This window comes from Eucalyptus grandis, chromosome 6 (assembly GCF_016545825.1).
Source record: "Eucalyptus grandis isolate ANBG69807.140 chromosome 6, ASM1654582v1, whole genome shotgun sequence".
Lineage (NCBI taxonomy): Eukaryota > Viridiplantae > Streptophyta > Magnoliopsida > Myrtales > Myrtaceae > Eucalyptus > Eucalyptus grandis.
Genome location: NC_052617.1, coordinates 43996311 through 44009217, shown reverse-complemented (window position 1 = coordinate 44009217; position 12907 = coordinate 43996311). Strand labels below are relative to the sequence as shown.

The following is a 12907-nucleotide window of genomic DNA, read 5'->3' as shown; positions in this document are numbered from 1 at the left end:
GATTACATGATCTCAACTTATTATAAGGTAATCGATGCGTAGTCCCGTGCAATAACGCAGCGCACAAGTTCAACTCCTAACGCTTACACCCCTTTTTAAAAATTTTGCAATTTCTTTCCCTTTTTTTCTTAATTCTTTTATTTGTTCATTTTTTGCGTACTTCTAATCCTCGTTTAATTTACAGAAAGTTTTGCACTTTTATTTTTTGTTTCTTGACCCATCTTTTCTGTCGTAAAACTTTTTCTGTTTATCATTTCTTATCAATCCATGCAAGTATCCCTTTACAAGGTTTAAAGTTTCTTCTTCACTTTAAGTTCATGTTTGAGTTAATCCTTGAAAATATACTTATAGTCAAATTTAAGAACAATCAAAGAGTTGTGCCTTAGACGCGATCATCAAATGTTATAGTACTAACTTTTTTTTGTATGAGAACATTTAAGAATCAAAAGTTACGAAAACTATATATAAATATCACTTAACAAAAAAGTAAGACATTCCAGTGACAACCCCATTGAAGGGTTCTGGAAATCATACGCGGCATATCTTTTAATATTTAACTTATTTACGTGAGTTGCTGGAAAGTTAGTAAAAAAAAAAAGAAACTAAAATGACATCATTTTACCTTGGATTTGAATATTAATATAAATATTAATATTAATATTAATTTAAAACTAAATTAAAAAGAAGAAGAAGATTGCAGAACTTCCACGAGGGCTGTGTGGGAGGTGGCAGTGAGGACTTGCACAACCCTTGCCGAAATTCTGCAATCTTTTTGTTAATTTAGTATTAAATTAATATTTATATTAAAATTTAAATACGAGGTAAAACGACGTCATTTTGGCTCTTCTAGAGATGTCATGTACAAATTTCATTTTGCATTTGTCTCATTGGAAAACTGTCATGCCAATATTTTTGTCAGATTTTCTCGTTGTTGACACTTAACTGATTTACTTTGCTCCGATTTTAGTATTTAATTGTTCCCTTATTCCAAGTTTTGGCACTCTAGATGTCCACGCCTCTTTTTTTTTTTTTAATTAATCAACAATCACGATTTAACTAGACACACAGAATGATGTCGCATTCATTATCTTCATTATCACTCTCTCTCTCTCTTTTAAATTGAACGCTGCTTGCTATTTAAAAAGGTCGAAACTACGGAAAATATCGAAATTACGGTAGAATACGAAATGTCACGTCTCTATACAGTCACTCTGGTATGCTTTCGAGTGGGTTTCATTTGAGGGGTCTCAGCTGTTGTTGTTTAACTCTACGCGTTCTACGTAATAATAATACTCGACAAAGCGTGCATAGTATGCGTGTACGTGCATGGGAGGTGATGACCAAGGCACTGTTCTGTCCGAGCCTGGAAAAGTCAAAACTCCTCCGAATCCGTGCGGCTCTTTTACGCACGCATCCAGAAAAGACCAAATGAATGAATTGAGAGAGGAACAGACCAACGCCTTGCCGACAGGTGATGAACAGAAGGCCGATGCCGATTACTCGAACGACTTTTGCATACAGTGGCACGATCAGGTCTCCCGGAGTGCGTGATCGGCCTCCCTCTCTTTCTACCCGCAGAGCGTAGAAAAAGGAACAAACAAATGACTGAGATATATACCAAGGAAGATGGGGACTGCCCACGTCTTGCCTTCGGTTTGGAAAAGAAACAGTTCGTCACGATACGCACGTTAATCTGCAACGCAAAAGCACGTCGTGACCGACTAGAGAGGACGGGAACGGAGGAGCAAAAGGGTTAGGACAGGAGGATATAAGAGCCGGGCCTCGATTAAAAGCTCTAATTATCATCAACCTTATTTTTATTTTTTTATTCACTAATGTTAATTTTTTGCAAATAAAAAGTTACCTTGTCGGTCCCCATTCAATTGGTCAATTGCATGGGTAATGTATTTATGAGAGACAGGACTGCAATAGGTAGGATCCATCAATGGTTAGAGTGGGAGGGCCCCCTCGCGCGCCCTCTTTGAACTGTCATGGAAAATTCCACATATTTTCACGTTTTAAATCGGAATATTTTGCCCATGACTTGCCATGTGAAGACAGGGACTGCGCAGTGGGTTCAAACTCGAGAGATTCTTTGCGCTGCTCTAAATAGATAAAATTGGATCGCGGTACAATAAATTAGGAAAGCATAAAGCAATTTATGAGCTGTCCATACTGATTCAAGCCCCATTGGAATTACTAAGTTAAAAAGATGAGCGATGTCAAAATCTTGCCCTCTTTTCAAATCGCAACTATTTACATATGCTATTTTTATATTTCATATAGAATAATCCATAAATGACGACCGACATCTGAATACTTGAAAGCATGTCAAAGGCCTAGAGTGCTTCAGTGTCCATATATTGATTTTTGCTGCAGTGTTTCATAATATTTAAGGGCGATAACTCCTCAGCAAAGACGCAAAATGAAAGGTTTCCTCGAAAGATAAAATGGGCAGTGAAAGGGAACCAAGACACAGAAAAACATGTACTTTGAAGTAGAACAGAATGGTGAATTCACAAGAACTTGTGTGAGCATACATGAATGTCCACATGGAGATCATGTGATTGATAAACGTGCCCGATATTGCGAGAACATATCAATGCTTTTAAAACTATGGTTTAAAATACATGAACCGAACCCTTAAAATGGTATTCAATAGCCTCTCAGATAGGACTTTAAGCTTGCCTCATTACTACAACTGCCCTAAGCATGTATAATTCAACTAGCAAATCGCATGTATGACCTAGGTAGCATGTAAGGTCATTTAGCCCGACTCTCCAAGAAACTTATATCTGGGAAAATAACATGATGTCTAATGTGCATGACGAACTAAGAAGTAAACTGACCGCATAAATTTTAATCTTCTGACAGAGAAAAGGTGCAAATTGAAATCGGAAGAATTTACTTATGGACAAACCTAATAAAATCCAACAGTATATAACCAAGAAATCCGGATAAAGTTAAACATAGAGAAACCAAGACAAGCGATAATTATTCAAGCTATTTGCGAGTACACTAAACTCGTACTCAGTATGATTGTAATCGCCACCACAGATAAGCTTGTATGAGTTATTGTCCATGCAGATGAAGGTGCCGGTGCGGGGGCACTTGCCGGCGATATTCCCCATGGAGATTGCGGCGGTGATGATGAAGGTGGAGATACTGGCGGCAATGGAGCTGACGGTGCTGGAGCTGACGATGGAGGTGAAGCTGGTGGAGTAGCAGTCGGAGCCGGTGAAGGCGCGGAATGTGGAGGTTTAATGGCGGGGGATGGTGAGGTGGGAGGCCAGGCTTTGGGAGAAGGAGAGGTTGGCGGCACCGCAGGCGATACAGAGGGAGCTGGTGAAGGCGCTGAACGTGGAGGTTTAATGGCGGGGGATGGTGAGGTGGGAGGCCAGGCTTTGGGAGAAGGAGAGGTTGGCGGCAACGCAGGCGATACAGAGGGAGCTGGTGAAGGCGCTGAACGTGGAGGTTTGAAGGCAGGGGATGGTAAGGTGGGAGGCCAGGCTTCGGGAGAAGGAGAGGTTGGTGACCACGAAGGCGGTATGATTATTGGGGACGGCGATGTAGGGGGGTTGGCAGGCGGCCACACTGGTGGCAGGGCCGTGGGTGGTGTTGCCGGGGGCAAGGTGGGGGGCAGTGTGGGAGTTACGGATGGCGGAGTAGGCGATGAAGGTGGTGTGGCCGGGGCTGGCCATCTGGGAGGCGGAGCTGCCACGGGAGGCTGAGGCGTTGGCGTCGGAACCGGCGGGGTGGGCCTTATGGCCAACACGACAAGCATCAACTTTTGGCCCTTCTCGCAGTTACCTGATTGGCCACTGATGAAAAAGAAAGGACCAGAATGGTAGAACTTGAACTCAGAATCCCCATCTTCCCACTTATACACTGGGTGTTTGGTGTTGCACTTGTAGTAGTCATCCTTGATCACCAGCAACACGGAATCCTCTCCCTTCTTGTACCTGAAAGCTGCACAAATCCCAAACGAGGGAAACAAAAAATTTCATTGATGAAAAAAAAGAAGCTGAAATATATCAGTCATATGGGGTGAACTAAGATTCATAAGACGTTCTTTTTAGAAGCTAAAAAAAGTGAGTTACACAAGAACGAACTGATTTCTCATGAACATAACTCGGCAGAATTTACTCCTGTGTCAGACATGTACCGACCCTTGCTTCTGAAACTCCCTCTCACAATTGCTTTGAAACTGACATTAAGAATTGCTGAAGGAAAGGACAAAAGAAAAGGGAGGGAAGAAGACAATGAAAATAACTTACAGATGGTGTCGTTGACCTGGAATCTGGTCCTCGCGGCCCAGTCGTTGTAATTCTCGGAAGGGTTGACCACCCAACCATCTTTGCCTCCGACATGAAACTTGTAAGCTTGAGAACGAGAGAGACAAGCGAAGAAAACCGCCAGGAAGAAGCAGAAGCACACGCGGGCCGCCATTGATGGGAACTCGAGACTTTCAGAGGGCGTGAAAAACCCTAAGAAAACAGCGGACCGCCCAGTGCGTAAAGATCCGCGAATAGGGTTATATAGGGAAACAGAGATCAGGGAACGATGCTGGAGATCTTGGAAGAAGGTGGCTTTTCAGGGAAATGTCGATATTCGGGAGATTTTCTTGGAACAAAGAGGGAAACGATGATCAACAAAATAACGGGTGCGGGTGGTGGTGGTGATGGAAACCGGAGGCGGTCGGCGTTCGCAATACATAGGGTTTTGCCGAAGAGGTTACCGTTGGCGAGACGAGGAGGATTCCGTTCTGCAGAATATGGAAAGTGCAATAAATTAGCTCCGTCCTTCGTTTCTCAAGACGCTCCCCCCCTAATTCATAGCGGCTCAAACGGAAAAATTCTGTATTTATTGTCGCAAAGGGCAAGTAAATAATCTACCAAAATGTTCACGGTTTAGATTTTCGTAGCCGGAAAAAGGGTAGTACAGCAACAATCTCCAATCCATTTTCTTCTTGTTAAACCAAATCATAAGGATTTGAACGAAGTAAATGAGGAGATTTCCAAAATCCATGTTGTGTTATTGAATGACTGTTTAAGTAAAGTAGAATATTTATCCCAGTTAGCAGCTTTATTGTATATCCATTGGTAGCTCGATACAATAAAAGTTGCTCCAAGTGCAAAGAGAAGATCTTTCATGGATCTTTTAAAGGATAATTGAGATCTAAATTCTCATGAGATATATTCACTCGTCGTGACATTCAAGATCAAATCTTTTCACTCGTCATAACAAGTTAATGTTTCCAAATAGAAGGGTCGAGGGCCGATTCTAAAATCAACATCAAAGTCACCTTGAGAAGCAACGAAGACCTGATGGAGGTAATTCCATCCAAGGTCATCACAATAAGATGGGGAGACAAAGATTAGTTTTCACACTCTAAAAAGCTCAGAATATCCAACTCCTGCTGCAAATCAAACATGAAAGAATTACATCATAATCTTGTCGCGCATGGTGAACAGTGCATCAAGTTCTATTCTTCCCCAACCAAAAAATGAGATCGCTCGATGATGCGTCAAATGTTCAACCGATTGATTAGGCAGAGTCATCACCGATGGATCACGCACCAGTCGTAACTGAAAAGTCAGCATTTACTCAAGGTCTTCTCACTTTTGACTCTCACTAAATGATTCATCAGCCCCAGCAGAAAAAGGCTTTCAAATGCGGTGACCAAAGGGCAAAAAATCGCATCAGTTGATTGCGACGTGATTAGCATGCTAAATTGGGACAGGACCAGTGCCGAGAAAGAAACGAGTGTCGTGGTGGTGGTGGCGGCCACGAGGGTACAGATTGGTTGTCCCATTAAATGGTCTTGTCACTTGATAAGAAAGTAACACATGACCGGTTGGTGAATTTTGTAATGTTGATAATTGTGTTCCCATTTGTATTTTGTACCATTGCTAGATTTTTGCATAGTATCGTGCAACTTCAGCTTCCTAGAGTCCAAATACATCTGAATCTAAGTCTGTTTTCAAGTTAATCGTATCCATACAAAATTGAATTTGAGATTATTTCCATCCCTTTTCAGTATGATGTCGTGCTGAAAATTAATGTTGTTGAATTTAGAGTTAATAATAATATTACGGGGCACATTTAACCAGACTAATTTTTGCCTCAAGAAAAATTGCAAGTTGGATTTAGAGTTAATAGTGATACTGCAAAGAAGAGTTAACCATATTAATTTTCGTCTCAAGAAAAATTTCAAGTGGTATCCCTAACACATTTATCACAAAATTATTAATATTTATCTTTAAAAAAATCCCAAATTGGTACTTCATAATTTATTCATTCCAAACTAATTATTGTCTTAAAGAAAATCTCATACCGATTACCCTAATCCAAATGTACTGTACATTAAAATGTGTACGTATTAATTAACCTGAATTTTTATTCTCCTTGTCAAATTCGTCTTCCACCATAAAAATATGATTAACGGGGGCGGAACAAAACAAGCAAGTAAAGCAGACTGTTGGCAGCAACGCAACGCCCCCATTAGAAAAGTAAAAAGCAGAGATCAAGAATCGGACCAGGGGCCCAGAAGAAAAAGTAAAAGCAGACCAACAACCATGAAATGAGTTGGGCTAACTTGACTAAAACGTCCTGACGTTTTGCTATGTGGGCAAAATCAATATTACACATCAGTCCAGATTTCGTTTACTAAACACTGCAGCTCGATATTTACTGGCCAGTGCTCATCTTCACACAACGTGGAGTGCTTGAGAAACTGCAGGCAGCGCAGCTCTCCCAGTTCGAAACACTGTTGTTTTTGGATCGGAGTCTTCGCAATTTAGGGATAACTACACCGGCTTAACTGCGGATGTAGATCTAACTGCAGAAACAATCTTTAGAGTAATTCTGTATTTGTTATCTCTGTCGAACATCCTCAACTTTAGAGCAACACTCCAGTCATTCTGAAACCTTTGGAAAGCAAGAGAAAACCTACTTCTTCTGGAGTTGGTAGAGAGAAGCAAAGACACGGGTTCTGTATCCACGAGTTGGAGTTACCATCGAGAGATTGTAGCCTGGAAATAGTCCAGGAAATTCATCGACCCCTATGTTTCTTGAATCCGAAGGATGAGTTTCGGCGAGGGCATGCGGCCTGTGAAAAGGTGGGTAAACCAGGAACCAGAAAGTGTACTTGGTCGTTTACTATGTAGGAGGCCAAGTTGAAACTGAGTTCCTGAGATAGGCAGTGTGCCAACTTTTAGATCGAAAGTTTTGTCTCGTCTACTAATGCGATTTATATCAAGTAACATTCTTGACAAACAGATGCTGTCGGTATGAGTGACGGTAAGCGTTCCTTTCTCGCAGGTCGTTTTCTGAAGCCAGAGCAATCCCACTAAAGAAATTGTCTGAGCCAATTTTTTCTGACACAAACCATTCTCGCAGATCCGGCGACATTTCAACAGATCACGGAGCACTAATCATGAAGTCATCATGAAATTGAGGATAAAGGAACTTTATTTTCCACATCGAATCGAGTCATTAGACAGAAGCATTATACAGCTTCAACATAAAATGCTACACACGTTTGCTCGTGCATGCTTATAGGCTTGTAGCAACATAATGCAGAGAAGATGCCCATGAAGAAGAAGGCAAAAGGAAAAAGCAGAAGCACTAAAGAAATTGGTCTTAGATGAAAAAGTGGGTTGTTTTTTTCACATCATGGTTTGCCTGAGAGGAGTGTCAATCCTTCTTCTCTGCATCCCCTTTCTTCTCTTCCTTGGCTGCAGCTTTCTTCACTTCCTTGACTTTGGCTGTGCCACTCTTGGACTTCATGAAGCAGAAGCAAGAGCAGCAGGGGCACTGAAACAAGAACTTCATTGCCCTCTTGCTTTACCTTCACCTCACTTCCTTCCTCTCTTTAGTCTGAACAAAGCTGCACCAAAACCCAAAAGACCAGAGTGCTTGTGTTTACTAAAAGGCTCAGCCCTTTTGTTCTCTTTCTATCTTCTTTTTCATCTAATAATGTCGCTAGGTCTGTTTTTCCTCTCTCTCTCTCTCTTTCTCGACGGTGCCCATTGGATTCCACTTCAATCGCTCTCAAGAAAGAAAGTTGCCAGCCTAATAATGCCAGCTTAGAAAGAGGAGAATGGGTGGTGGGTCAATCCATGATCAAACTATGATGTTATCTTCTCTGAAAAATTGTCCCATCTTCACAGTTATTTCCCACACTCACATGAGAAATATTCGTGTGGTATTCATTCACCTATTTCACCTGTAATTCTGAAGGAGTCACAATACGTAGGCTTCTCTTTGTAGGTCTCTGCACAGGGAATTTTAAGCTTGGATGGGAGGGACCCCTCTTTCCATTTCCTTTGCCTCACGTGAAAGATTCCTCAGCTGGCAAGCAATAAGGTCTAGCATTTTCCCTTTCGGGCCATTACGCTCATTTGTAAATGACTACACAGGGCAATCCCGACTCAATTTTTCCTCGAGAGGGGCTTCGGTACAATAAACATCATATGAGCATTTGTAAAGAGATTGTATAATACGATATTTGAATGTGTGAGTCAAAGACATGATGACAGGATCTGTGAGATAACGATGGATTATATAGTCCGCAATTTTCGCAAATCACTGCCACTAATACGAGCGGAATATACTTCTAGCCGAGGATGATTTGTCTTCTTTCTACATGATTGTTTAACCTTTTGCCCATAGCCTTACAGTAAAAGTTTGGTGAATCAAGGGATCATCTTCTGGTCCTTGCTTATCCGCCCACTCTAGGAGTAATAAAGCATGAAGCATATTCAGGAGAAATAGAATATCTAAGGTGGTTAGGAGGGATCAAGAGATAAGAGAAAGGATTTTAAGAAACGAATTATGCTTAAAAAGACACATGCGTCTTTTTTTTTGGGGGTTCTAATCCTATCATATACCTATTTCTCACAGAAAACAAAGATTCTTATGTCATATCACAACTTTTTCATCCCCCACCCTTTTTTTAGGGGAAAAGTGTCCGAGAAGTCATAAACCTCCTACCTTTGTGCTAATTTAATCCTAAACATTTTATTAATGTCATTTTAGTTTTAAATCTTTTCACTTTGTGACAGTTGAGTCATTTCTGACTAATTTTGGCTAGATTTTGCTATCTAAGCACTAGTTAACTAAGCGTCGGTTAACTGACGTGGTACAATCAAGACTAACGTGAATAATATTTAATAATATTTTAATACTTTTTAAATTTTATTTTATTTTTTATTTTTTATTTTTTTTCGATGACTAGCCGAAGTGACAGTCGGTGAGGTCAACGCCTGGGCGAGATCAAAGTCGACCTTGTCGCCACTAGCGAGGCTCGAGCCCGCCGAGGAGGTTGCGAGGGCCGCCTCACTTGGCCTCCGATGACGCTAGCTCAAGGTCATAGGCTACCTCGTGCTAGGGAGCACGGCTCACCCTCACTAGATCTGGCGAGGGTCAAGCCTTGCCAGCCATGGGCGAGGCTCGATCTTGCCAAATCCGGCAAGGACAAGCCTTGCCAACTCAACACAAGGCCGCCCTTGCAACTTGGGCAACCTTTGGCGAGGCTCGCCAAAGGCTAGTGAGGTCAACCTCGCTGGTCGTCGCCTGGCCGAGTCACGAAGGTTCGATGATCGACGGGAGGAAGGACAAAGTGAAAGAAAAATAAAAATAAAATTCAAAATTCAAAATATATATAAAAAAATGTTATTAAAAGTTGCCCCCATTAGTGCCGATCGTGCCATGTCGGTTGACCGATGCCTAATCAACAAAATCCGACCAAAATTAAACGGAAAAGACTAAATTGGCATAAAGTGAAAATGAAAATATTTAGACCTAAATTGGTACCAATAAAGTCATTGGCATAAGTGCAAAAGGTTCAGGATTTTTTAGGCAATTTTCCCCTCTTTTTTTTTAGGGTCCAAACACTATCATAATTCAGTCCCTTCAAAATCCTCCCTTCTTTTTCTTTTATTTTTCCTTTTCCTCTCATAGATATAACTAAATCCCTTCTTTTTCTTCCTAATCATTCCATCCAAATTGAGCGTAACAATGAGGAGACTTCCATTAATGTAGGATATAATGTTTAAAACATGGAAGAAATTACAAGAGGTAATGTCCAGCGCAAGAATCTTACACCTCTCGGCTTACCTTCCACGACTATTATATCTTTTTAGAGTTGTATGCAAAATATATACGGCACCCTTGGTGAACATCTTCATCTTGGGACACCATCCAAAACCCGGAGGTGCAATTTGTGGTGGAAAACTTACAAGGCTTGATACTTAAATTATCATGAAATCCCAAACGATTTTGCATCCCAAATTCTCTCTTCTTCTGCTCGTGTTCCCATCGCTTGGTACTACTACCATCGATTCGCCTTCTGATATAGTCATACCAGTGAGCTGATATTTCTGGGGAAACCAAAATATGTGCAACTTCATCATTTATCAAGCCTTGTAAGCTTCTCCTCACAAATTGCGCCTTCAGGTTTTCATCCTCGACAGAATTTGTTATGGAAAAGTGCCCCAATATAAACATATTCTCCAAGGGTGCTGTATACATTTCATACGTTCACCAGATTAATATCTTATTCACTGTATCTATTCATATTTAGATACACTATCCCCACCTTGATATTTCTCCCCAGGGAATAACACTTACAGTCGAGCAGATGGTTTGACCAGTTCAGGTACTTTGCGGTAGTCATATACCCCAATACCTCGTTTTCTTCCCAGGCGACCTGCATCGACGTACTGCACTAGCAAAGGACACGGAGCGTATTTACTATCTCCCAATCCCGCTTGGAGTACTCTCATTATTGACAAGCATACATCCAACCCAATAAAATCCGCGAGCTCCAGAGGACCCATCGGCTGGTTTGTCCCGAGCTTCATTCCAGCATCAATGTCCTCCTTTGTTGCGACCCCAGTGTAGAGAGTGTGAAACGCTTCATTTATCATTGGCATCAGGATCCTATTAATTATGAAGCCAGAGTAATCCTGCGAGCATACAACCGTCTTCCCGAATCTGCAAGTGGAAAAGTCATTATCTGCAAATACAAGGAGAACGAGAAACCACTTCGAGTAACGAGTTGATAAGAGTTTGCAAACCACCTTTGAGCAAGAGTCTTCGTGATGGTAAATGTCTCGTCCGATGTGTCTGCGCCCCGAATAATCTCAACCAATTTCATCACAGGTGGAGGATTCATGAAGTGCATGCCAATGACCTGAGTGAAACAGATGTTTGCTTTCATCTAATCAGGAACATGAAAGATCTCGAATAATGGTTCGGCAGCAAAGCCAGCCGCGGCAAGACGCTAATGAAGTTCTTGTGTAATTACAATCAAGCCCAAATGCGTGTTCCGTTTCTGTTCTGATACAATAAACCAAGAAAACAAGCCCAACAGGCAAGGACCTACAGTGGTCTACTTCTAGTACTGACCAACATCAATGGCATGATTGACATGTGAACATGTCAACCAGTTTCATGGCATCAAATTCAAGTCAAATAACAATGCTAACAGTTTTGAGAGTTGGGTAAAAAGGGGAAGAATTCGATGGGACATGAAAACAACCTGATGGGGTCTCGTCGTGGCGGAGGCCAAGCGAGTGATGGAGATCGAACTTGTGTTGGACGCCAGAACAACAGAGGGTTTGACGATCTTGTCCAAATCGCGGAACAGCTGCTTCTTGACATCTTCAGACTCCACTATGGCCTCTATGACAAAATCACTCGACCGAAGCTCTTCCAAGCTCGAAGTGCAGTGGAGGGAGCGCAGGGCATCGTCACCTCCCGCCTAATCGCAGAACAGATAAAGGCGTATGAGATAAAATCCCCCACGCCAAATACGAGGAGTAACTAGAAAGAGAGAGACGGCCAAAAGTACAATTATTGGCTACTGGGCAGGCAGGTGTTAGGCAGCTCCCGTCCTTTATGTCCAACCACAGCATAAGGAGGCAAACATTTATTTTGTAGAAAAAACTATAGGATGAGATTTGTGAAATTAACTAATCTGTCCTCTTTTTGCCCAGTTCGATTTGGATTGTCTCCCCATACATGCTAAACACGTTGTCCATCGCACCAACGACCATGACCCACTCTCGGAAAGCAAGTCAAGATCGAAATTTCACGTGACCAGACGCGACTGGAATCAGCACAAGAGCATCGGGACCTCGTTCTAAAGCGCGGGATGAAGGGAAAGAGGGGTTGACCTGAGAGAGGGCGCGCTTGGAGACCAGGCGCCGGATCGAAGCGGCGATGTAGTCGGCGGATCGAGCGAGGGCCTGAGGGTCCTGGTCCAGGAGCCAGACTTGGAAGCCGTGGACGACGCCGAGCTGGGCGATCCCCGAGCCCATCTGGCCGCCGCCCACCACGCCGATGGTCTTCATCTCCGCCATTTTGGCTGCTCTCTCTCTCTCTCTCTCTCTCTCTCTGTAGCTCCCGGACACACCAAACACATGATAATTGTCAGAAGAGGTCAAGCGGTCCTGCTTTGCTCAGTGGGCTTTTGTCTAGATTGTTCATGGACTTGGGCTTCTATTGAGAAAAATGGGTATGTAATTGGACTCATTTAGTAGAAAAATAAGGCAATTTCCATCGACGTTCAGAACGCCCAATGGAGTTCATCAGTAAAATATACTATTAATGATCTCTTGGTGTGCTAGCATGACTTTTCTAATACATATATATTTTATGGCAGTAATAATTTCAAAGCATAGTTCGCATCGTAATTAAATATAGCTCTTTGAAACTTTATTGCAATTTCCAAATAATATCGCGTGCCTCTTTTAATTTAATGTAAAAGTTTTCCCGTAGAGATGTTAACAAACGGGTCCTCCAATGTTTAACTATTGCGACGTGAATATTGGAAATGCCAAAATTTAATAACCGGCCGGTGAAATTTACAAATTTATTGACCAATACTCATGATAGA

The 12907-nt window shown here is 42.0% G+C and overlaps 2 protein-coding genes across 2 annotated transcripts; both read right to left on the bottom strand.

Annotated features, from left to right (window-relative positions):
- Positions 1-2936: 2936 nt before the first annotated feature.
- LOC104452072 (early nodulin-like protein 2) lies at positions 2937-4763 on the bottom strand. Its single transcript, XM_018876181.2, has 2 exons — positions 4278-4763; positions 2937-3969 (listed from the first exon to the last, which is right to left on the bottom strand). The coding sequence occupies exons 1-2, from the start codon at positions 4447-4449 to the stop codon at positions 2999-3001; spliced, it is 1143 nt and encodes a 380-aa protein (XP_018731726.2). The 5' UTR covers positions 4450-4763; the 3' UTR covers positions 2937-2998.
- A 5248-nt stretch (positions 4764-10011) lies between these two features.
- LOC104450121 (3-hydroxybutyryl-CoA dehydrogenase) lies at positions 10012-12432 on the bottom strand. Its single transcript, XM_010064555.3, has 4 exons — positions 12186-12432; positions 11549-11770; positions 11088-11200; positions 10012-11001 (listed from the first exon to the last, which is right to left on the bottom strand). Exons 1-4 carry the CDS (start codon positions 12369-12371, stop codon positions 10632-10634), a joined length of 891 nt encoding a protein of 296 aa, XP_010062857.1. The 5' UTR covers positions 12372-12432; the 3' UTR covers positions 10012-10631.
- Positions 12433-12907: the final 475 nt, after the last annotated feature.

Excerpts from the sequence above, each read along its gene's own strand:
- LOC104452072 (XM_018876181.2), bottom strand. The coding sequence starts at position 4,449 with ATGGCGGCCCGCGTGTGCTTCTGCTTCTTCCTGGCGGTTTTCTTCGCT. Across the intron at positions 3,970-4,277 it reads CCAGGTCAACGACACCATCT|CTTTCAGGTACAAGAAGGGA; the intron begins GTAAGTTATTTT and ends GGATTTGTGCAG.
- LOC104450121 (XM_010064555.3), bottom strand. The coding sequence starts at position 12,371 with ATGGCGGAGATGAAGACCATCGGCGTGGTGGGCGGCGGCCAGATGGGC. Across the intron at positions 11,771-12,185 it reads CCAAGCGCGCCCTCTCTCAG|GCGGGAGGTGACGATGCCCT; the intron begins GTCAACCCCTCT and ends TTCTGCGATTAG. Across the intron at positions 11,002-11,087 it reads ACGAAGACTCTTGCTCAAAG|ATTCGGGAAGACGGTTGTAT; the intron begins GTGGTTTGCAAA and ends TTCCACTTGCAG.